At 40.9% G+C, this 19,468-nt stretch overlaps 2 protein-coding genes across 2 annotated transcripts; one reads left to right on the forward strand and one right to left on the reverse strand.

Annotated features, from left to right (window-relative positions):
• The first annotated feature begins 332 nt into the window (after nt 1-332).
• LOC133159823 (protein lifeguard 3-like) lies at nt 333-3,255 on the forward strand. Its single transcript, XM_061287200.1, has 12 exons — nt 333-408; nt 633-890; nt 962-1,029; nt 1,090-1,154; nt 1,231-1,284; nt 1,387-1,437; nt 1,502-1,541; nt 1,652-1,689; nt 1,782-1,869; nt 2,175-2,270; nt 2,381-2,434; nt 2,549-3,255. Exons 2-12 carry the CDS (start codon nt 641-643, stop codon nt 2,696-2,698), a joined length of 954 nt encoding a protein of 317 aa, XP_061143184.1. The 5' UTR covers nt 333-408; nt 633-640; the 3' UTR covers nt 2,699-3,255.
• On the reverse strand, nt 2,939-17,075 carry dars1 (aspartyl-tRNA synthetase 1). The gene is made up of 18 exons (XM_061287198.1): nt 16,927-17,075; nt 14,099-14,210; nt 13,591-13,620; nt 13,344-13,401; nt 12,741-12,833; nt 12,056-12,158; nt 10,201-10,303; nt 10,008-10,088; nt 8,545-8,604; nt 6,772-6,883; nt 6,175-6,309; nt 5,077-5,224; nt 4,540-4,686; nt 4,383-4,425; nt 4,217-4,297; nt 4,025-4,136; nt 3,610-3,681; nt 2,939-3,404 (listed from the first exon to the last, which is right to left on the reverse strand). Exons 1-18 carry the CDS (start codon nt 16,947-16,949, stop codon nt 3,313-3,315), a joined length of 1,605 nt encoding a protein of 534 aa, XP_061143182.1. The 5' UTR covers nt 16,950-17,075; the 3' UTR covers nt 2,939-3,312.
• Nucleotides 17,076-19,468: the final 2,393 nt, after the last annotated feature.

Raw genomic sequence — 19,468 nt, forward strand, 5'->3', positions numbered from 1 at the left:
CCTCACACCCATCAAAATTAGATCAAATAAAAGTTATTGTGCTATGGCTGATACAGTAACAAAATTAACATTATTAAAATGATTCAGCACAGAAAAAACAATTCATATCTGCTAGCGGTCCAATGGTCTGATCCTTAGAGAATGTCAGGGCCATTTTGTTAACAAATAATAATAATTATTATTATTATTAGATAAATATTACAATAAGAGAATTTAACTTATAATTTGGCAGTAAAACATTACCTCATTTTTTTTTCTTTAAAAAGGATTAGAATGTGCAACAGGAGTATCCGTCATATGACACAGTGTTGACTAGTGTAAGTTACAAAACACATATCCTATGACACTGAGGACCAAGGTGCACATTTAGGAAAGTGCAGAGCACAGGGGACAGAGCCGCTGAAACAAGTAAGAAACATCAAATTTATTACGCTTTATTCATCTTGTACACTGTGAACTAGTCCATCATGTAATATCTAAATACCATTGTATACCTTTCTCGATAGCACAATAATTGCACAATCGAGCCCCACTAATAAATGAATCAGCTTGTATATGAAACGAGGGTTCAAAACTGAGCAATCAAGCCATTCTCTCGTCTGTAAAATGTCCAAATCCTCTTACTTTACAAGGTGCAACCATGACATCTAAAGTGGATAATCCTCCAGCCTATGAAGATGCATTGCAAGATCCAAAGTACGAGCCCACCCCGCTGCAGCATGGTTCATCTGACGCGCCGCCTCCATCCGACAGTCCTGGCCCTGGCATGTACCCCGGCCCTCCCGGCTACTGGAGCCAGGCCGGCATGTGGGCAGCGCCTGGCCTCTCTCCATCTGGGATGCCCACCACAATACCCACTCTGTCTGCCAGCATAACTGCAACCAACCCAAGTCAGGAGCAAATGTGACGCATGACCTCCTATTTGTGCGCACTATACATGCTGTCTCATCCTAATTTGCAGGAGAAATGGAGGGCTTTCTAAGCACGCAGTGGGACAGTACATCTGTTCGACACGCTTTTATCAGAAAGGTAGGGCTGCTCATCATGCGTTTCATCTTATTGGATCTAAAATGTGTGCTTGTTTGGCAGGTGTATTTAATTTTAGCAGCTCAGCTCACCGTCACCTTTTCAGTTGTGGCCGTCTTTACATTTGTGTAAGCGCGGACACAATATCAAACCTCTGATGTCTCGTCTACTTTCTGAGTGATCTCTCTATTTGCACATCTTCAGGGAGCCAGTCAAGATGTTTGTTATCAGGTATCCTGGAATCTACTGGGCATCTTTGTGAGTTACAAAATGATTTTGTTAAAAATTGTAATTGCAGCCATTCAACTGGATGGAGTTTAGTTGTTCTTATGCAACTTGAATGTTTTGTCTTTTTTTTAGAGTGGTTTACTTTATCGTTTACTGCATTCTCATATGCTGCAAAGAGCCAAGGTACCTTTAAAAGCTACGATTATGAGTTCGTTGCATGCATGGATTGATTACAATGTGTGTCTAGGAGGCGCTTTCCATGGAATCTGGTGTTGTTGGGAGTTTTTGTGAGTACTTGATTATACATCAGAAGCCATGTTTGATTTAGCAGAGCCTTAAGCAGCATGTCAAATTTTAAAAAGCAGTGACTTCTATTTGTATGATTTGTCTTCTGCAGACTGTTGCCCTATCTTATATGTCTGGAACAATTTCAAGGTTTGTTTATCCCCCTTTTATTTTACACACACCACACGGTCATCATGATGTTTTTTTTTTTGTTTTAAACACCCAATGTATCTTTTTTCCAGCTATTACGAAACCAAAGCAGTCTTACTAGCCATGGGAATAACGGCCTTAGTTTGCGTAACTGTCACAGTCTTCTGCTTTCAAACCAAGGTAGGTGCAAGTCAAAAGAATGTCTGTGTCTGTGTGAGGCTCAGCAGCCTGTGGCTTGTCACACAAAGTCTTTGTTGTCGGTGTAAAAGAACGCCTTTGTCTCGCATTACAACTGTGAACCGTGTTCCTTTTAAGTATTAATAAGATTTTTGGGAGAAGATGTGAATCCATCTTTCGGTCTGATGCAAGGGAGATGAAAAAACGTCACATCTTTGCTATATTCGAAAGATTGGTGCCTCATTATAATAGGAATTTGAATGCACCTTCCAGACATTCACTTTTATGCGAAATGTTTCTCATCATAGGTTGACTTCACTTCCTGCGGCGGATTTCTCTGCATTGCCGCCATTCTGCTCGTCATCCTCGGTATGGTGACATCCATCGTGCTCGCCTTCCACTACGTAAGGGCCTCTTTTATGAAGGATTCTGTCTACTCATGTTTCTCGGAGAAGAAAGTGTATCCATGCGACTAATTTACCATTCCGAGGCCTTTATTTGTGTCACTGAACAGGTGCCTTGGCTTCATATGCTCTATGCTGCCATTGGAGCAATCGTTTACACCTTGGTGAGCTTCAAAATTCCCTCTATGGACTGTTAAAGTCCCCGAAAAGTGAAAAGTAATGTTCTCAGGGCAACATTGCTTTATTTAGGGTGCCTAAACTCTCTCGTTTTCTGTTAGTTTTTAGTATACAACACGCAGCTTCTCATCGGAAACCGGGAGTTGGCGATAAGCCCGGAGGAGTACGTTTACGGAGCGCTGTCACTCTACATTGACATTGTTCATATCTTCCTCTTCATCCTTCAAATCAGTGGTTCGGCCACTGACTGAGAGCTTCAGAAGAGCTCAACGCGTCCCTTGGGAGTTTGGACTAACGTTATCCTGTGTTAACTACCTATTGTAAAATATGTTCCATAGTCAGATGTAAAACATCTTAAAGTTGTCCTTGCTGTTTTGCCGCCAACACTTGAGCACTTTGGATTTTTCTTGTCATATATTTAAGAGGGTCAGCTGACATTTTGTTGGAGGAACCGTTTAGTATGTTTGCTGAACAAATGAACACAAAGGCTGTTTTATGTTTTGAAATTATTTTTACGATCCATGGTTTGTTCTTTTGATTTAAAAAAACCCATCTAGTTACAGACATATTGTAGGAGACCATGATGGTTAGTTGGAGGTAGTGAGACAGTAACTACAGGTAGTGCATCTTATCAACCTAACTTGAGTGCACGCCTCCTGTTGCTCAACTGTTGCTTGTTGTTAAGACATCTCATCACAACAATCAATAAAGTTTCCTACTGTTGCACTGACTCCAATAATCTGCCTTAGTAGAAATAAATCCCAGTAGCGTGTTAGTGTCTAAGAGTGGCACTAACCCGCGAAATCAGTATTGTGAATTAGTAGTTTCCCCGTCACTGTTATGACGATGTCCGCCTTTGACAGTTTCAAGGCGTCAGGCGTTTGGGGTCACGGGGGAACATGGAGGTCTGGCGCACATTGTGGAGCCCGAGGTACAACATGCAGACTCTCTCCAGGCCTACAAGGGATGACAGTAAAGTTACATCAATATCTTTTGATCAATAAAATAGGGGTGGAAAAGGTATAGCAACAGACAGCAGATTGGTTTAAAAATAACAACAAAACCATATGCAGAACAAAACTGTAATGTATAATGACTGTTAGAGAGCATCAAAGTATCAAAACTTTTGTTTTGTATCTCAAATAAGAACAGTGTTTCTTACCAATGCCTCCACCGCCATGTGGGGGGGCGCCATAGCGGAAGGAATCAATGTACGCCTTGATCTTCTCCAGATCTGTGACATAGAACAGAAGGCACGCGTTTCTATATTTCACCCACATTCACAAAGCACTGCTTCTGTGATTAGCACTGCTTCTGTGATTAACATTCAATTCTTTGTGGATTTTTTTATTTGTCCCCTGCAGAGGGAGACAAACTTCGAAAGTGCCTCACATGCTGTGATTGAGGCATTGGGATGGGACGTGCGTAGAATTGTTATTTCAAATAAAAAAAAATACTGTACTTTTTTTTTTGTTTTTTTTAATGAAGTTACCAATTATTGTGAAAATAGATAGATTGCTTGATTAATACTAAAGGACTACTGATCAAGTAAATTACTCGCTGGGCCCGAGTCTTACCAATCTGGTGATACATGGCCCGTTCGGTCAGCAGCTGCGCATCATGGATTCTCTGAGCCCCGGACAGAATTTCCTCCCCACGCATGAACATGTCATAGGAGTTGGAATTTTTCTGGAATTCAAAACATAATATGTCGGCTATGACGTTTCTCACTGGCGTATGTCTGCGTTTTGAGTTTGTGAGACACTTACAGGGTTGTTGGGATCAGGCATGGTATAGAAAGGTCTCACAGCCAGCGGGTACTTGTCCAAAACGTAGAAATCGGTATCATACTGGAAGGTGAGGGGAAAGAAAAGATAACAGTTGGAAGTAGGTAGATGACAGAAACTGAAACACACTGAACGCATTTGGACCTACCTTCTCCTTGACAAGGCGGCCAAGTAGTTTTTCATTCGGCGTGCTGCAAAAACGAGAATTTATCAGTAACTTGTTCATTCCAACGTATGAAAATATATTTGTACAGATTCTCTAGTTAGGATATTTTGGCTTTCATCTACATGTGATCATTTCTGACCTCAGGTCTTCCTCGTCACCCATCTCCACCCCGGCCTCACGCAGCATGGCCAACCCCTCCTTGTACTCAAGTCTCAGAGTGGGCTCCAGAAATTTGAAAGGCTCACTAGGAAACTGTTTGTTTACAGTCTGGATCTCCGTCTGGAAGCTGACATAAAAAGACAAAAGTTACTGCAACCAAATAATTGTTCACCTCTCCGTCAATTCATCCTGAAGAAGCAGACATAGTTGAGGAAATTAACCACCATGCCACCATGAGGGGGCACTGAAGGAACATGGACCATCATCTCATTGGCCGTTTAGCTGCTTTGCACAAAGCTGACAAACGCTTGACAGCCCATAATCTAAACTGGTGAAATAGTTTTGTCAGGAAATACAATAACTGACTTCTTCATACTAGGAGCTTGTCAAGTTTGATTTTATGTCATAAAAAGAAAATATTGCTGCATTCATTTCCTAACCATTCATTGAACACAATGTTTGACAGAGCCCTCGATTTACTTCAAACAAAAACTGAACACGAATTAGTAATGCTTACTTGTCTCTCAGGCCTTTAAAGATCTGGACCATGGTGTCAGTGATGGAGTCAATGACCTCATGGTAATGGTAATTGAAAGCCATTTCAATATCCAGACCCACAAACTCAGTGAGATGCCGATGGGTGTTGGAGTCTTCCGCTCTGAAAACTGACAAGAATGACCATTTAGATTGACATCAAATGTTTAAAGGAGTCATTAAAAACTTAACGCTGCTTTGTGTTAAAATACTCTAAAAGAAGCGATTAAAATAGGGTCTCGATCCCAATCGGATTTTAAGATCAGTCTTCACGCCATAAACATTATGAGCTACTGGAAATTAGCCTTGCATAGCAAAAGTATTATCAGAAGCCGGCTACTTTTTTTTTTTATTCGGGATTCGGTTCATACACGATTGTGAAACACAACATAGAGTCCTGACTTTGTTTACTGAATGGCTGATGACTGACAGGTACCTTTATGATGACTGACACAACTATGACCATCACATACTAATTAGCTGCCAAACATAATTAGCCGCTAATTGCTATCGGCCATCGAGAGGACGACTAATAATTCATGCACTTCGTGTAAGTGTGAGGCTATTAAAAAGCTGCATCAATGAACGCCTGCCTTCACGGCGACATCAACAATATCTTTCCAAAAGGACATCGTGTCCCCCTCGGGGTCAGATGCGAACTCTGTTAACTGGACCACCGATGGAGTTTGCAAATCAATCGAGGGGGCTGGGCACAAATCGTACAAGTCTGTCAACCGCCACAGTCCAGAATCTACAAAGCTGCAACCATCCGATCTCTGAATAATAACTCAAAAACCAGCACGACATCTGATCCTCTTTGCCCTCGACCTATGCTATGTTTCCATAAAAATCGTTCCTCGCTGGATGCACAAGTCCGCTGGCAGAGCGTCGGTCCCAAATGGACCGTCCGTAACTAAGGCAACGTCAGTAAAGGGTATTCAAGCCTTAGATGCAGTAATGACCTTAAGTCCTTTTATTTCTCTTGTGAGGCGACAGAAAAAGACAAACCGAGGCTTCATTTTGGTTGTGTAATATCTGCCCTGATACAGAATAAGCAATTAATCACACTTTTTTTTTTTACCTGGACCCACACAGAAGACCTTGTCAAAGTCAGCACAGATGCACATCTGTTTGTACAGCTGGGGAGACTGGGCCAGGTAGGCGCTGGTCTTAAAGTAAGACACCGTGAAGACGTTGGCTCCACCCTCACTGGCAGCTGGCGTAAGAATAAAAAAAAATGTTCTTTTCAATGTTTTGTTTTTGTCTGATATTTGCATGCCAAGAGGAGGGCGAGGGCCCACCTAATGTCGCAAACAGTTATTACGTGTCACGGGTGTTAGCAAACAGGAAGGTGTGGTTTTTTGCAAAAAGCACATCGTGCGGATTTACAGTTGCCGCTCGAATCAAGAGCGCCACGTTTGAATTGCGAGGCGCTAAACCAAAACCTTTTTCATTGGCTCTTGCGGAAAGGAAGAAGTGAAAGTGTTGCATAATTTGTACAACGTGTTGTGTAACAAAACCCGGACTCTCCAGTTCGTGATCAAGAATTCTCATATGAGCATACTAACGTTTTAGTAAAGCAATGACTTGCGTTTCACCTGTGGCTAGTCATATAGAAAGTGCACTTCTGTTGAAACCTATCTCAGATTTCCCGGGAGATGAAAGTGTGTGTGTGTACCTGATATGATTTTAGGTGTCTGAATCTCCACAAAGCCCTTTTTAGTGAGGGTATCTCGGAAAAGTTGGCACACTCCTGACTGCAGACGAAAGATGGCTTGGCTGGTGGTTGTCTTTGAGAGACACAAGCAAACATTGCCACAATGAAATCAGTTAATGCAACAAAAACAAAAAAAAGAAGGGGAGGTTGAAGTGAAACTCAGGTACAGAGTAAAACCACAGGTACAAAAGAAATAAAATACCGGTAATACCAGTAACACGAAATCCGCCAAAGTGCGACAGTTTGACAGAAGCCAGTCAGAACATAACCAAACACCGCCCTACAATTCATGATTCACAATCAACAACTTTACTGGCTTTCGATTCCAGGTATTAAACAGGCTCATGACCAAAGGACCTCGCCTTTTCAGTCCATCTTTTTTTCCCCCCCCCTATGCGGTTTAGTGTCACTTTATTCTTCTTTCTTGTATCAAGTGACAGCTGCATACGTGAAAATAAGCAATCACATCCAGACAAACACTTTACATCAGCATAAAACACTTCTCTAAACTCAAAACAACAACTCAAAACTGTCCTGACCTGGACTGTGGAAAAAAAAAAGGCTCTTCCTGTCACAAGTACACCTCAAGTGAGTAGGTGTCAAACTGTCAACGTTGTTACCATTGCGCACAGCAAACAACTTGCGTTTAGCGGAGTTCAGCGCTGCGCAAAACATACTTGAACCAGACGGGACTGTCTGTGCTGCGGTGGTAATTTACCACAGACGTTTCAGAACGTGGAAAACATTTGTTTGGGTGCTTACACCCCTTTCTTCTTTTTAGTCGCACGTCTGGCCGTTACGTCAAACTGAATAAACCGATTCTTAGCTCTTAGATGTGCTGCATTAATGTAATGGATTAGCTATGATGATTAAGTTGAGCTATTTAGACTAAATGCAAGATCATTGATTTAATTTATTGCTCGCTAAAAGACTAATATGAAGGCTGGAGAGTATTCTTACACATATACAACGTTAATGTAATGGTTGTAAAAATGATCACAAACTTGTCGACTCAACAACACAACAGCAGCTTGCTCCCAACTAATTTGCACAATCTAAATTAAATCAAGTCACCCTTTGCCACTGTGCTGTAAAAGAAAGCACATTGTGTTTAAGGGATAGTCTTTAGCAAATGTTTTATGGTCTCCCTTTGGAGAGTCTGCCCGCAAGTGCGAGAACCACTTTTATAGCTTCACTGGACCCTGATGTGTCCATGGACTTTAAGTGCAGAGTGTTACGGGAGCAGGTGTTCTTGTGATATGAGGGAGGGTGTGAGCACCATCCTGCATTGTGTGTGTGTGTGTGTGTGTGTGTGTGTGTGTGTGTGTGTGTGTGTGTGCGTAGGAGGCAAAAAAAAAAAAATCAAAACGTTTCAGGTCATATCTACAGTTGCTCACCTAAGTTCAACATTCCTCCCACACAGATGTATAGCATCAACACATTAAATCACAAACTATTGGAGATCTGAGTGATTTGCAATGCATGTAATAAATACATAAATAAATAAAGCTGGGCTACTATCCCGATTGAATAAGGTCACCGACATTACGCATGTCGATGGAGACAAAACATTTGTGTCCTGCAATCTTTTGCCGAGCTCAGCATTTTGTTGTTGTTTTTTTATGAAAAAATGAAAACAGGCTCATGAGTCGTGATTAAGATTGGATGGAGTATGTCTCTTCATAGGAGAAGACTCGAGGCAATCTCTCTTCATCTCTCCAGGCAACAACTTACCCTAAGATCAATCACTCGGTTGTCCAGTCTGGTGTCCTGGTTGACAGTGGCTCTGCCCTCCTGCAGGAAGACAAAAATATATATATATAGATTTTTTTTTTTTTAAAGCCATTTTATTTGATTAAATATCAAACACAGTTTTCAACTGAATCTATTCTTATTTTACCAGCCGCCAGAGATGTATGAAGGTTTTTGAAAATACTATCAGCTGGAGACAAAAGCCATCCACCTTTGATTTCCTCCTCCCCCCTTTTAGTTTGGAAAGCAAAGAGAGCGATAACGGCTTTGTTCCACCTGGCAGCCCAATAAAACAAAAGACACCTGGTGCTATGGAAATACGGTAGCAAAAGAACACAAATGAAAGAGTAAATTTTTCATCACAGGAGGAACCACGGCTTTCAGGGTCATGCATGTCGGACTTCCTCGGAGGACCCGCTGGGCTTTGCGCTAATAGCTTGCGTAGCCACATCCTGCTCCCAACAGCCCGGCACAGCAGGGCAAAGGGTGAGACGGTAGGGCGGGCTGACTAAGGCCTCGGTCTCCCAGGACAACATGTGCGCCTTTTAAACCTGAAACGGGCATCTTAAATCCCACCTGAGATGTGGTTGCAGCTGCACACGTTGACCAAACAAAAACAAGCCCTAGGCTACCACAAGGCATTTCATTTTTAGAACAGAAATTAAATCATGGACAACTGTGAAGTAGTGATTTGTTGTAATGTGTTTGGATTTATTACCATTTATAGTTAAGAATAAGATTCCGATTCAGCCTCACTCGACTGTAGATAAAAATGGCATTTAATTCTAAATGGATTGATTCCTTTTTTTTAATGCAACCAAGAGAGTTAGGACTTTTTATCCGCTTTGGACTATAAATTGTAAGCAATCCTGCATTTGAAGAAAAGAGGGAGGGAAAAAAAGGACCGGCACAAATCACATCCCAGAATGTCGGCATAAACTGATGTTTGAGAAGTCTCTGCAAATGTAAAGCTTGCAAAGCTCAAGTTAGGACCATGATGGAAACTTAACTGCTGTTGCATAATTTCCACCAGCATCAGACAAACCACAATGCCAAACAACGCACATGAACCATTCCTATCTTGAATGCTACTGTCAACCACAAAAATGCACACACAGTGAACACAACTGCATGATTATTCTAACGAGCATGTATAATTTACAAAGAGAATTTCAAATGATATTCATGACTATGTGTAAACGAATGTAATGATTCGGCATTAGTGCACAAAACACCCTAATTAGAATTCTCTGTGCTCTGCAAGGCTACACTTTCTTTGAAATCCAAAATTCTGGGTGAAGGAGGGAATATAATCCTTATTTAACAGATTAAGACAAATTAAGGTTTCACTGCATCAAATGAACTCACTCTCACTGATGAATGCCTAAAACTTAAATAGTACCCTAAAACGGGGTCACCAAAAAGCTAAAAGCTGTCATCCTCACCTCATCCCCTTCTCCTTCGGGCCTAACTGCATCATCCAACTGTAAGGGGAGACGGGCCTCGGCCTGGCTGATGACAAAAATCTGGAAAAAGCAGATTAGATCTTTAATTAGATCTACCTTACTGATTTGGCATTTTGAGAAATAGCCTATTAAACTATACCAACGTGCATCAGTGGTAGAAAAATAATGATACCCTCTCAATGTGAAGCTCCACATCCTGCTGGGAACAGCTCTCGATCTTCTGGTCCACTTTCCTCACGGATGCCTCCACGTCCACGATACTTTCCTTGCTGATGCTGTTGTGCGGGGAAAGTGGGACATTAAGATTCAAAGCGTTTATTGTCATATGGACAAAGGAAAGCACTTTTTCTTTGCACAATGAAATTCTTTCGCTGTCCGTTAAAGTGCCAGACAAGGTAAGGTGATTAAAAGAAAGTTTAAAAAAAAAAACTTTTTAACCTTCTTTTAATCTCCTTACCTTGCACTTTAACAAATAAGTAATAGTACACCAAGAAGGAAATCTGTTCAAATCTGAGCGGGAGGATCGCTGTGTGATAGCATATTTTTTTCCACTAAAGGGGGGGGAACTTACATTTGACACGTAATGTGCCATGGAGCGTTTGGCACTTTTTAGTAATTGTGAGGGCTGAGACCATTGATTTATTTAGATACCTTTTTTTTAAAGCAGCTGCATATATTACAAATAAAAGGTTTGAGCATAACAAAAGACTGTTTCACTGTTTCCAATTGGCAAAAATATCATTAATCAGCATAGGGAAGTAAAATCAAACAATACTATCCAAAATTAATTTCCATCTTTATGTTCATTATTTCTTTTAGAAAATATTTGTGTACAGCATACTATATAATGTCCAACTGTGACCGTCCGGTTCTGAAGCCCAAACTAATGATGAGCCACTGCTGTGACTCTGCTAATACTGAGTTCAAGAACAGAGGGGGGTCTCAGGGGTGGGGCGTTTTAATCCATCACTTCTCTTCGGTCCATAACATTAATGAGGGACAGAACGTTGATGTGCTCGAGTCCCTTTTGGCCCCACGACAGCTGCTACCCGTAGCCCCTTGCCGCCTCGTAGATGACTTAGATAAATAAATCCCACATTAATGACTTCCGCTTAAGGGCTGGGAGACTGATAATAATTCAGGGCACATGAGGTAAACATTGATTTAAAACAAGACAGAAAATTGGAAATAGCTCAGATTAGATAGCCCGATTATTATTTTTTTTCCAGACACCTTTCGATAGCGTTCACCACAATACGTGCCTGGATGGAGATGCGCTTGCGGAGCCCGATGATCATCTAATTAAACTGTGCAAAGTGAGGGTGGGATGACATTCAATCTACAAAATGATGATTTGCCAGTATTATCATCACTGCCCTCACCAGTGACAGGATTTACTTGTAATCCAGTCTTATGCTGTCAGTCATCAAAACAAATTTTTACAAAAAGCGACAGGACTGATTGTCGCAGCTGTTTTTGAGATTTAGATGTGCGAATTGCTTCACGTTTGAGCCATAACTGCCAGAGGCGAAATCTTTCATGTCAAACTCAACCAGTGCTCTTGACTTAATATACTTAATGTCATCAGTGCAATCGAGACAGTGGCAATAAGCTGCTTCGATTTTTTTCAATTAAACAAACTCGACAATTAATAGTCACGAGAACCGTTCAGCACATATTGAAAACTTTGTGTTTAAGTAGCTCAGGAGTTCCTCATGTAAGCATAAGAGAAATGCTCAGACTACACTCGGTAACCGCTAACAAGACTAATGATGCTTGGCTCATAGCATTTGAAGTACTCCGTCGGCGTATCTGCCATCTCAACAGGAACCGCTCTATTAAAAAGCTGCCATATCCGACCGACCCTGTTAACAGGCAGCTTTTGTGGTCAAGTGAAAAATGATTGATTTCCTCAGCCCACGCCTCTCTCAGAATGTGTGAAAATGGATCGGCGGACAATTAGTGCCCAGGATTTTCCCACCATTGTTTAGCGCCTCCCTAACAGGAAACGCAGTCTCCGTACTCACTTTGCTGCAAACTTGACCATCTGCTTGCTGGCACGATCTCCCACCGCCACCAGCGCCTGCACGTTGAACTGCTGTTGGCGCAGCACCAAGAAACACTGCTTCCCTAAAGACAAAAACAAGTGATGATGCCAGAATGCAAAGATGAATGGCCGTTATAAAGCTGCCGTGTTTGTCCAAACAATGCCGACTTGGCCGGTCGAAAAGGTGATGTATGACTTGAGGAGCAACCCGGCCCCTAATTGAATCTTTGTCCGCACTTACAGGTAAAGTTGTGAACAGGAACACTCTTTGAAGAGTAGTGAGTGAAGAATGGCTGATTGCTAGCTTCCTAACAAACACACAACTATAAGGAGAGCAAACAATTCAGCGGGCGAGCGAGCGAGCTCCTGGGGAAGAAGGCGGCCGGACCACCCATGGACTTTGATGTTTGCTGCCTGTGATAACAGCCATGTCATACTCCCACCGCAACAGTCATCCTCGACTGAATCAGGATGTTATTGTGTTCACACGGACATGCTTACAATGACGAGAACGATGGAGGACATGAGCGTTGAGAGGAGACCCTTGACCCCCGGAAGCTATCTTCACAGGAAATGACTAAAAGGTCGTCGTCTCGTTTCGAAAAATTGACTGATGACTGGATTCCACCTAAGTGGCGTTTTGAAACAGGACAAAAACAGCTCACCTTTGGCCCTGCTGGTGTGGACCCGGGCACGCAACCAGATCAACTCATCGGCCCTTTTGGGAGTGAGGTCCTTGACCAGCGTCAAAACTCTCTCTGCAAACACAAGTTGAATTGCTTCAAAGAGGCCTTTTGGGAATCCATTTTCACTCCACGGGGCGCACGCTCAAACTGACCTTCGATATTTTCCAAAGACACCAGACAAAAAAACTGTGCCTAAGCATGCATGAGCGTGTGTGGCCAAGTAAATAATACGATTTTGAAAATAACAGCAGTGCCAAGTGAGACGCCGCCTGACTGCTTTCTTCTGAGGGATTTCTGACAAATTGGCCTCACACGCGTGCGACTTAGAGGCATGTTTCGTCCTTATTATCGGAGCACAGCAGACAAAGAGGCAGCATAAAAAAAAGTGGGGCTGCCACTGTGCCTGAGAACTCAACCCACTTGAAAGCCTTCGACCCTCTCCCCCATCCTTGTGGACTTCCCGGGCACGGCACGCAGGTGAGCCATTTTGAAGCGGAAATAAATGGAAAACCTGCGGTAACGTGATCAGATATACCAGCTCATGAATGTTTAGTGAGGAGTAGAAACAGCTGCCCAACGAACCCATTTTCTGTTGGGATTGCACCATTGCCATCACACCATAACGGTCCTTGGCAAAATCCTGAAAATTCAGACAACAAATACCCATGAGAGTCTTGCACTTTCATTTCGCAAGCCATTATTAAAAGAGAGATAACAGATAGCGGCCGCTTATCTATAGATTGGGATAACCGACACAGGTAGGCTTGCCAACTGTGAATGCGGGCGTTTACACAAGAGTGTGAATCAACAGGTGAGTCAGTCAACTTACATCCTCCTCTTCGGTTTTCTGATCACCTGCCTGAAACACAAAAAAGCTTGTGTTTAATTATAGAAGACCAGTTTGGGCTAATGTACTGCCAATATGTAAAACTCCAAACATGTCGCCAATTGAAAGGTCAAATATAAGCTAACACACAAAAACAAAATCTGAGTACAAATAATGAATGAAAGCTTCAGTTGGAAGCCATGGTCTTGGACAAAAAAACAACAAAATCTTTTTGATTGACATGTGAGTGTTGCGTGTTGAGGAGGGAGCCAATGTGTTGAGGTCTCAGCTTATAGGAAAACACTTTGTTAGGGCCGCTCAGACGTAAACAAGTCGAAAATGGCAGGAATACTTGGACAATGGTGAGCGTTAACACTCCCTCCCCTGGCTGAATAACAACCTTGCTGGAACCACAATGCCCATCAAGAAGGCACGACAGTCCTACCAGCTGCGAGAGGACGCAAAGGATGTGAGACACACTTGGGAAAAAAATAAAATAAAAAATACTGACCAGCTTGGCTTGTTTCTCAGCCTTTTTTGCAGCTTTCTCTGCTTCCTTCTGCTGTTTCTTCTGGGCTTTCTTTGACGGGGCCTGAGGGTCCTCCTCCGCCACCGCCGGCGCCCTGAGACAGGAAAACATACGCAAGATAAACACTCAAGTCGACTTCCACCTTCTATTCGTCCCGGAGGACGGAGGAAGTTGTTCACCGCCATTGTCATGTCCCGCTTGTAACCTTTAATTCCATTGTTGTGTACAAAAAAAGCAGCTGAAGTCGGCGATGAAAGATGCTCATTCAAAGATTTCGTTGAATGGATCCGCAAAGACGATACTGTAGAGCTGACTCGCTTTGTGTGTGAGGTTAACTGATGAATTGTCTCAAAATTACCAATCAGCATGAATATGATTAGTTGATGGTAAATTGGTGCGTCTCCCCCAAAGCAAGACAAAGAATTATATTAATGTTACTTTAGAAAAAAAAAAGACTCAGCATTTAATTTAAGGTTTTATGACGTTGGGAGTTTGGACTATGGAACAAGCAATTTGTCATACGAAAGGTCAATTTTTCTTTGAGAGTCAACCAAACACTTTATTCAACTTTTGAGGCACCACTCTGGTCAATCATACAAAACTGAAGTAAAAACATCCCCAAAAGTGACAAATGGTGTCTCATTCACAACTGTCACTTGGTAGTACAGAAAGTGAAAATGATGTGTTTTATTAGAACATCGCTACAAACCGTTCTGCGTAGCGTCCTGTACTTTTACTGTCTGTATGCACACTGGCTCTTATTTGTTGTGTTATCTGTTTATTTATTATTACTCTTATTATTTATTGTTCGTGCCTTTTTGTTTATGATGTTTTTTACTTTTGCGCTATGCTTGCTGGCTCCGTTTTGCTCCTCTTATTTATTGTGTTATCTGTTTATTTAGTATTTATTCATCACTCTTACTATTGATTGTTTGAATTTTTGCCTTCTTGTTTTATATTGTGTCGCGTACTTGTATGTCTATCGTGTTATGTGTCTCGTCGCCGTGGGATAGAGAAAAACGTAATTTCGGTCTCTTTGTGTGTTGTGACGTGGAGAGATTGACAATAAAGCTGACTTTGACTTTGAAGATGCAATAAACCATATAATCTCATAAAAACACCGACCTTTGCATTTCTTTAAATTAGTTTTGCATTAACTTTAACTAAGAGTGCAGGTGCATGAATAACTGCTGTTTGGATTTCCCAGTCCAGGTGTCCTGACCTAAAGGAAGCGAGCTGTTTTGTCACAGGAAAAAAAAAGGACTAAAGTCAGACTATGTTTAGCAATAAAGCCTTCAAAAATAACCGGAATTCATAATAGCGCTTGCCTTTCATAATGGGTCCAAAAAAGGAGCGCACAACCCATCTTTTTTTTATGAATGGAATTGCCTCCAAACAAGATTTACGTCATAAGCACACTATTCTGATTAGATCACTTTTACTGGCATTATTTCATACAATACTAAAAAAAAATTCAAAGGGGTAGGTGAAGTAAGGATTTATGTACGAACAGGAAAATGTCTCTTTTAACGAGTTGGTAAAACTGAGTTGGGGAATAATAACACATGTAAATTTGAGTTAATGTCTGTCAAACCTGTTGCTTTGGATGAACTGCAATAACCACTTCATTTTTACAGCAGCAATTAGTGTGTGGCGCAGCTATTCACCAACTTTGCATCAGCTCAAGGCATAAAAAAAAAAAAAATGGCAAAAGGTTGTTACGCAATCAGAACATTACATTCGGTCACCCTGAATACAGGTCACAATAACGTTTATCAAACATGTCCTCTGATGTTGCGAAAAAAACAATCCCATAAAGAGGACAGTAAATTGATAAAACATTAAATGAGCTCATACAACCAAATGGTGCGTGGAATGAAATTATTCAAAGAACACCAAAATACAAGAAAAAATGTGAAGATTCTGACCCTGAGCAGAAGCAACAAACTAGGAATTTTAACTTGAACCCTATTTAGCAAAAGCACCCACTACTCTAACTAACTACATGGCAAATGAGCCGAGCGTTGTAAAGTAACAGAGAACAGCCGAGGAATGTTGATTATCATGTACTAACAGGTAGTACTTTGCAGAGCAGCTTTGAAAACAGAACTCTGCAAACTGTTTTTAAATCATCTAAACACATATTTGCTGATAATACCTTCGACATTTGCAGACTGTTTTTCCTGGGCCCAATTTTGTCAGCAATGTATCATTCAGTGCCAACATAAATGGAGAATCGAGGCCGGTTTGTTAGCTTTTATTTGGTGGATTTTAAATCAGGGTTCGAAGCGTTTATTCAAAAAACAGAATACGTGGGTGGTGTATGCTGCTTGTACATATGTTTAAAAGTAAGACAAGGATATGTTGTTTGAAAATAGATACATTCTTGGACACAGATGACTAAACATAACAATAATCCCTTGCATCTGCAAATAATGTGGTTAAGTGCTGCATGCAATAACAATGTTTTTGGCTCATAGTCCTCAACCAAGACAGACAATATCAAAGTTTGTATCCAATAGTTGCTTGTCAACCAAGTATGACAATATCTGAATTCGTGAACCCTGTAATCACAAGTTACTTAAACATCTAATTTAGATTAATCAGCATATGAATATATTATGCAATGACATCTGGAGACATCGTGGGAATATTTTTGTTTTTTTTCCACTGACAGATGATGCAATCCAATGTGTATGAAGGCAATGGCACCCAGCTAATGCTAACTCTAGTTTAACCTTCTCGAAGCGACTTTAAAGTCAGGATTCAAACAAGACTTAAATATGATTAACCTAAAACACATTTCTTACCCCTGAACGCCGTCTTTAGTCATGACGAGTTATTTTCTGGGAGAATGTGCAGAGCTGCAAACAACAGAAACAGGCGTGCACCGCGTCAGCTGTTACAGCATGCACGTAAAGCGGAAGTGAGGACTTATATTGAGGGACACCAAATGCCGGTTGCTTTATCAATCCGAATAGAAACAATGTATGGGAAAGGTTCCCATATGTCAGTAAAATAAGTTGTGAAACAAATAATCACGATCACACATTCTAAAACACTTTTAATAAATACAAAGCAAACTTTATCTGTGTTTCATCACGTTATGAAGAATATTGCCCATAAATTATTAAAAAGATTCTTCTACTGGTCTTGTTTATTGAAGTGCATTTAGCATATTTTAAATAAACTGACAAATAAATGAATAAATGAATGAATAAATAAATAAATAAATAAATAAATAAATAAATAAATAAATAAATAAATAAATAAATAAATAAATAAATAAATAAATAAATAAATAAATAAATAAATAAATAAATAATGCTTATCGAAACTCCCAACTGAGATTCATGTGTAATTAAATCAACCACATTATCTAGATATTTGCTTTGGATAAATCTATTTCACTCACTGCAAAATGACCATAGATGGGCTAGCAAACTGTATCGGTGTCAGTGCATTTCGGGCAATCAATATTTGAACACAAATGGTGGAGCAACACATGTAGCTGGAAATGTCATACATTGTCTAATATTACTGCAGCAGACTGAGGAATTATGACTGGCTTCACATGCATCTAAATTTACCTTAATTGCAATATAATAGTTTCAGTACTGTACAAAATATGACAATGAGGTCCAGATCTGTTCAATTACGCCTCTTTGGTGCACATAAATAGGTGACTTGAGCTAGGCCATTAAATCGCAGAGAGCTTTTCAGCTGAACAATTCATACTAAATGAAATACTGTAAGTACTAAATGACATGAGGTACTAACTGTATGCTTCCAAGCAGACATAAAAGAGTCAGCCTCTATTAAGTTCCCTCTTTCGCCTTTGTCGAGTGCACTAAGGGTGTTCGGCTATCAAGAGAGCTTTGCAAGCTTGGCTTTCAGTGTAAGTGATGGTGGTTTGAATACAGTGGGGGGCCATCAAAGCTTTTCTCAGACTGTTTGCCACATGAGATATTGATGCAGGAAACAGTCTCCCTGCTGCTCGCTCTTCCAGCCAAACAATGTGACTATTAGTGAAGCAGGTCACTGCCCCAAGGGAAGCGTTAGTATTTACGTTCCATTCATCTCATGTTTGCAATGTCCCTTAGAAATAGTTACAATCGGCTACAAACAAAACTGTTATTTTATTTGTGTGCGTCATCAAAAAAGACTACCTCAGCCCATGGTGGTACACTGGTGGTAGAAAATATTTCCCCATCCGTTTTAACAACTTTGGTCCTTAACCCATACACTGAAGACCTTTCACCGCAACAAGATGCACACCAATTTATGCGGTTACAACTCTTGAATTAGGTATGAGAGGGGATGCATGTGACCCACAGGTTTATTCTTAAGTGGGCTGTGAGGATATAAATTGTATGCACTCAAACCGGCGCTTTGGGTCATTTGCATACATGCATTTTGTTTTGACATGCTAGCAAAAATTCATGATGAAAGTTCACTGTAAGGGCAGGGAACTCATCGCAACTCACAGTCAGCAGATTGGCACATACTAAATAATTCAAGCAAAGCAAAAACAACTTCATGTTGTGTATTTAAAATAATCACGCAATATTGCCTTAAAGTCCGCTAGCTCATTGCTAACCCGTCATGTGAAATGCCATAGACGGGCTAACGAATGAGTAGCTCAGATAGTTATGTGTTATGACACTTCACGCAATAAATGTAAACAACTAATATAACAATACTCACAAGAAAATCTTCTTTATCCTTTAGAAAAAACACTCAACACTATTGCAGTTTACTGACTTTACACATTTTTGTTAGTGTTTTTTGCATTTCCATTCATTTCAATGAGGAAAGACGGTTTGAAGAAACGCTTGTATCTCAAGGCACCTCTGAATTTCAAAAGTGTATCCAAAAATCAAGTAAATCCATGAAACAAATACCAAGGGGTGGACTTTTACTTTCCAAAGCATAACTTTACGTTCTCTCAGTGTCCTTCCGAGGTCAATCTACTCCCTGCATCGATGCGCCAGTACATTTCTGTGTATAATAATGTGATTCTCCACTCAAATGCTGATGCATTTTGACAGGCAAAGAAGCAGATGAAAAGGTTTTGGATGAACACAGTGACGTGCTAACCTAAGATGTCTTCCTACAGTACACCGGCTGCGAGGCAGTCAAGGTCTTATGCTAATCCTGAGCCATTTGGGAACATTTCCAATTGAAGAACCATCTCTGGGTTTTATCCTGTTTCTCTCTGAGAGGCCACAAATAACCATTAAGCATCCGACTTGACGAAGGCACTTCACACCTTTTTACATGTAAAGAAATGGAAATGTAGCCCCATCGGTCGATTGGAAAGAAGGCCATCGCTCGCCGCATTGCACAGTA

The sequence above is a fragment of the Syngnathus typhle genome, linkage group LG9, assembly GCF_033458585.1.
Source record: "Syngnathus typhle isolate RoL2023-S1 ecotype Sweden linkage group LG9, RoL_Styp_1.0, whole genome shotgun sequence".
In the NCBI taxonomy this organism is placed as follows: domain Eukaryota; kingdom Metazoa; phylum Chordata; class Actinopteri; order Syngnathiformes; family Syngnathidae; genus Syngnathus; species Syngnathus typhle.

Excerpts from the sequence above, each read along its gene's own strand:
- LOC133159823 (XM_061287200.1), top strand. The coding sequence starts at position 641 with ATGACATCTAAAGTGGATAATCCTCCAGCCTATGAAGATGCATTGCAA. Across the intron at positions 1,155-1,230 it reads GTGGCCGTCTTTACATTTGT|GGAGCCAGTCAAGATGTTTG; the intron begins GTAAGCGCGGAC and ends GCACATCTTCAG. Across the intron at positions 1,438-1,501 it reads ATATGCTGCAAAGAGCCAAG|GAGGCGCTTTCCATGGAATC; the intron begins GTACCTTTAAAA and ends ATGTGTGTCTAG.
- dars1 (XM_061287198.1), bottom strand. The coding sequence starts at position 16,949 with ATGACTAAAGACGGCGTTCAGGG. Across the intron at positions 6,884-8,544 it reads ACCGAGTGATTGATCTTAGG|ACAACCACCAGCCAAGCCAT; the intron begins GTAAGTTGTTGC and ends TGTCTCTCAAAG. Across the intron at positions 4,426-4,539 it reads GGTGACGAGGAAGACCTGAG|CACGCCGAATGAAAAACTAC; the intron begins GTCAGAAATGAT and ends TCGTTTTTGCAG.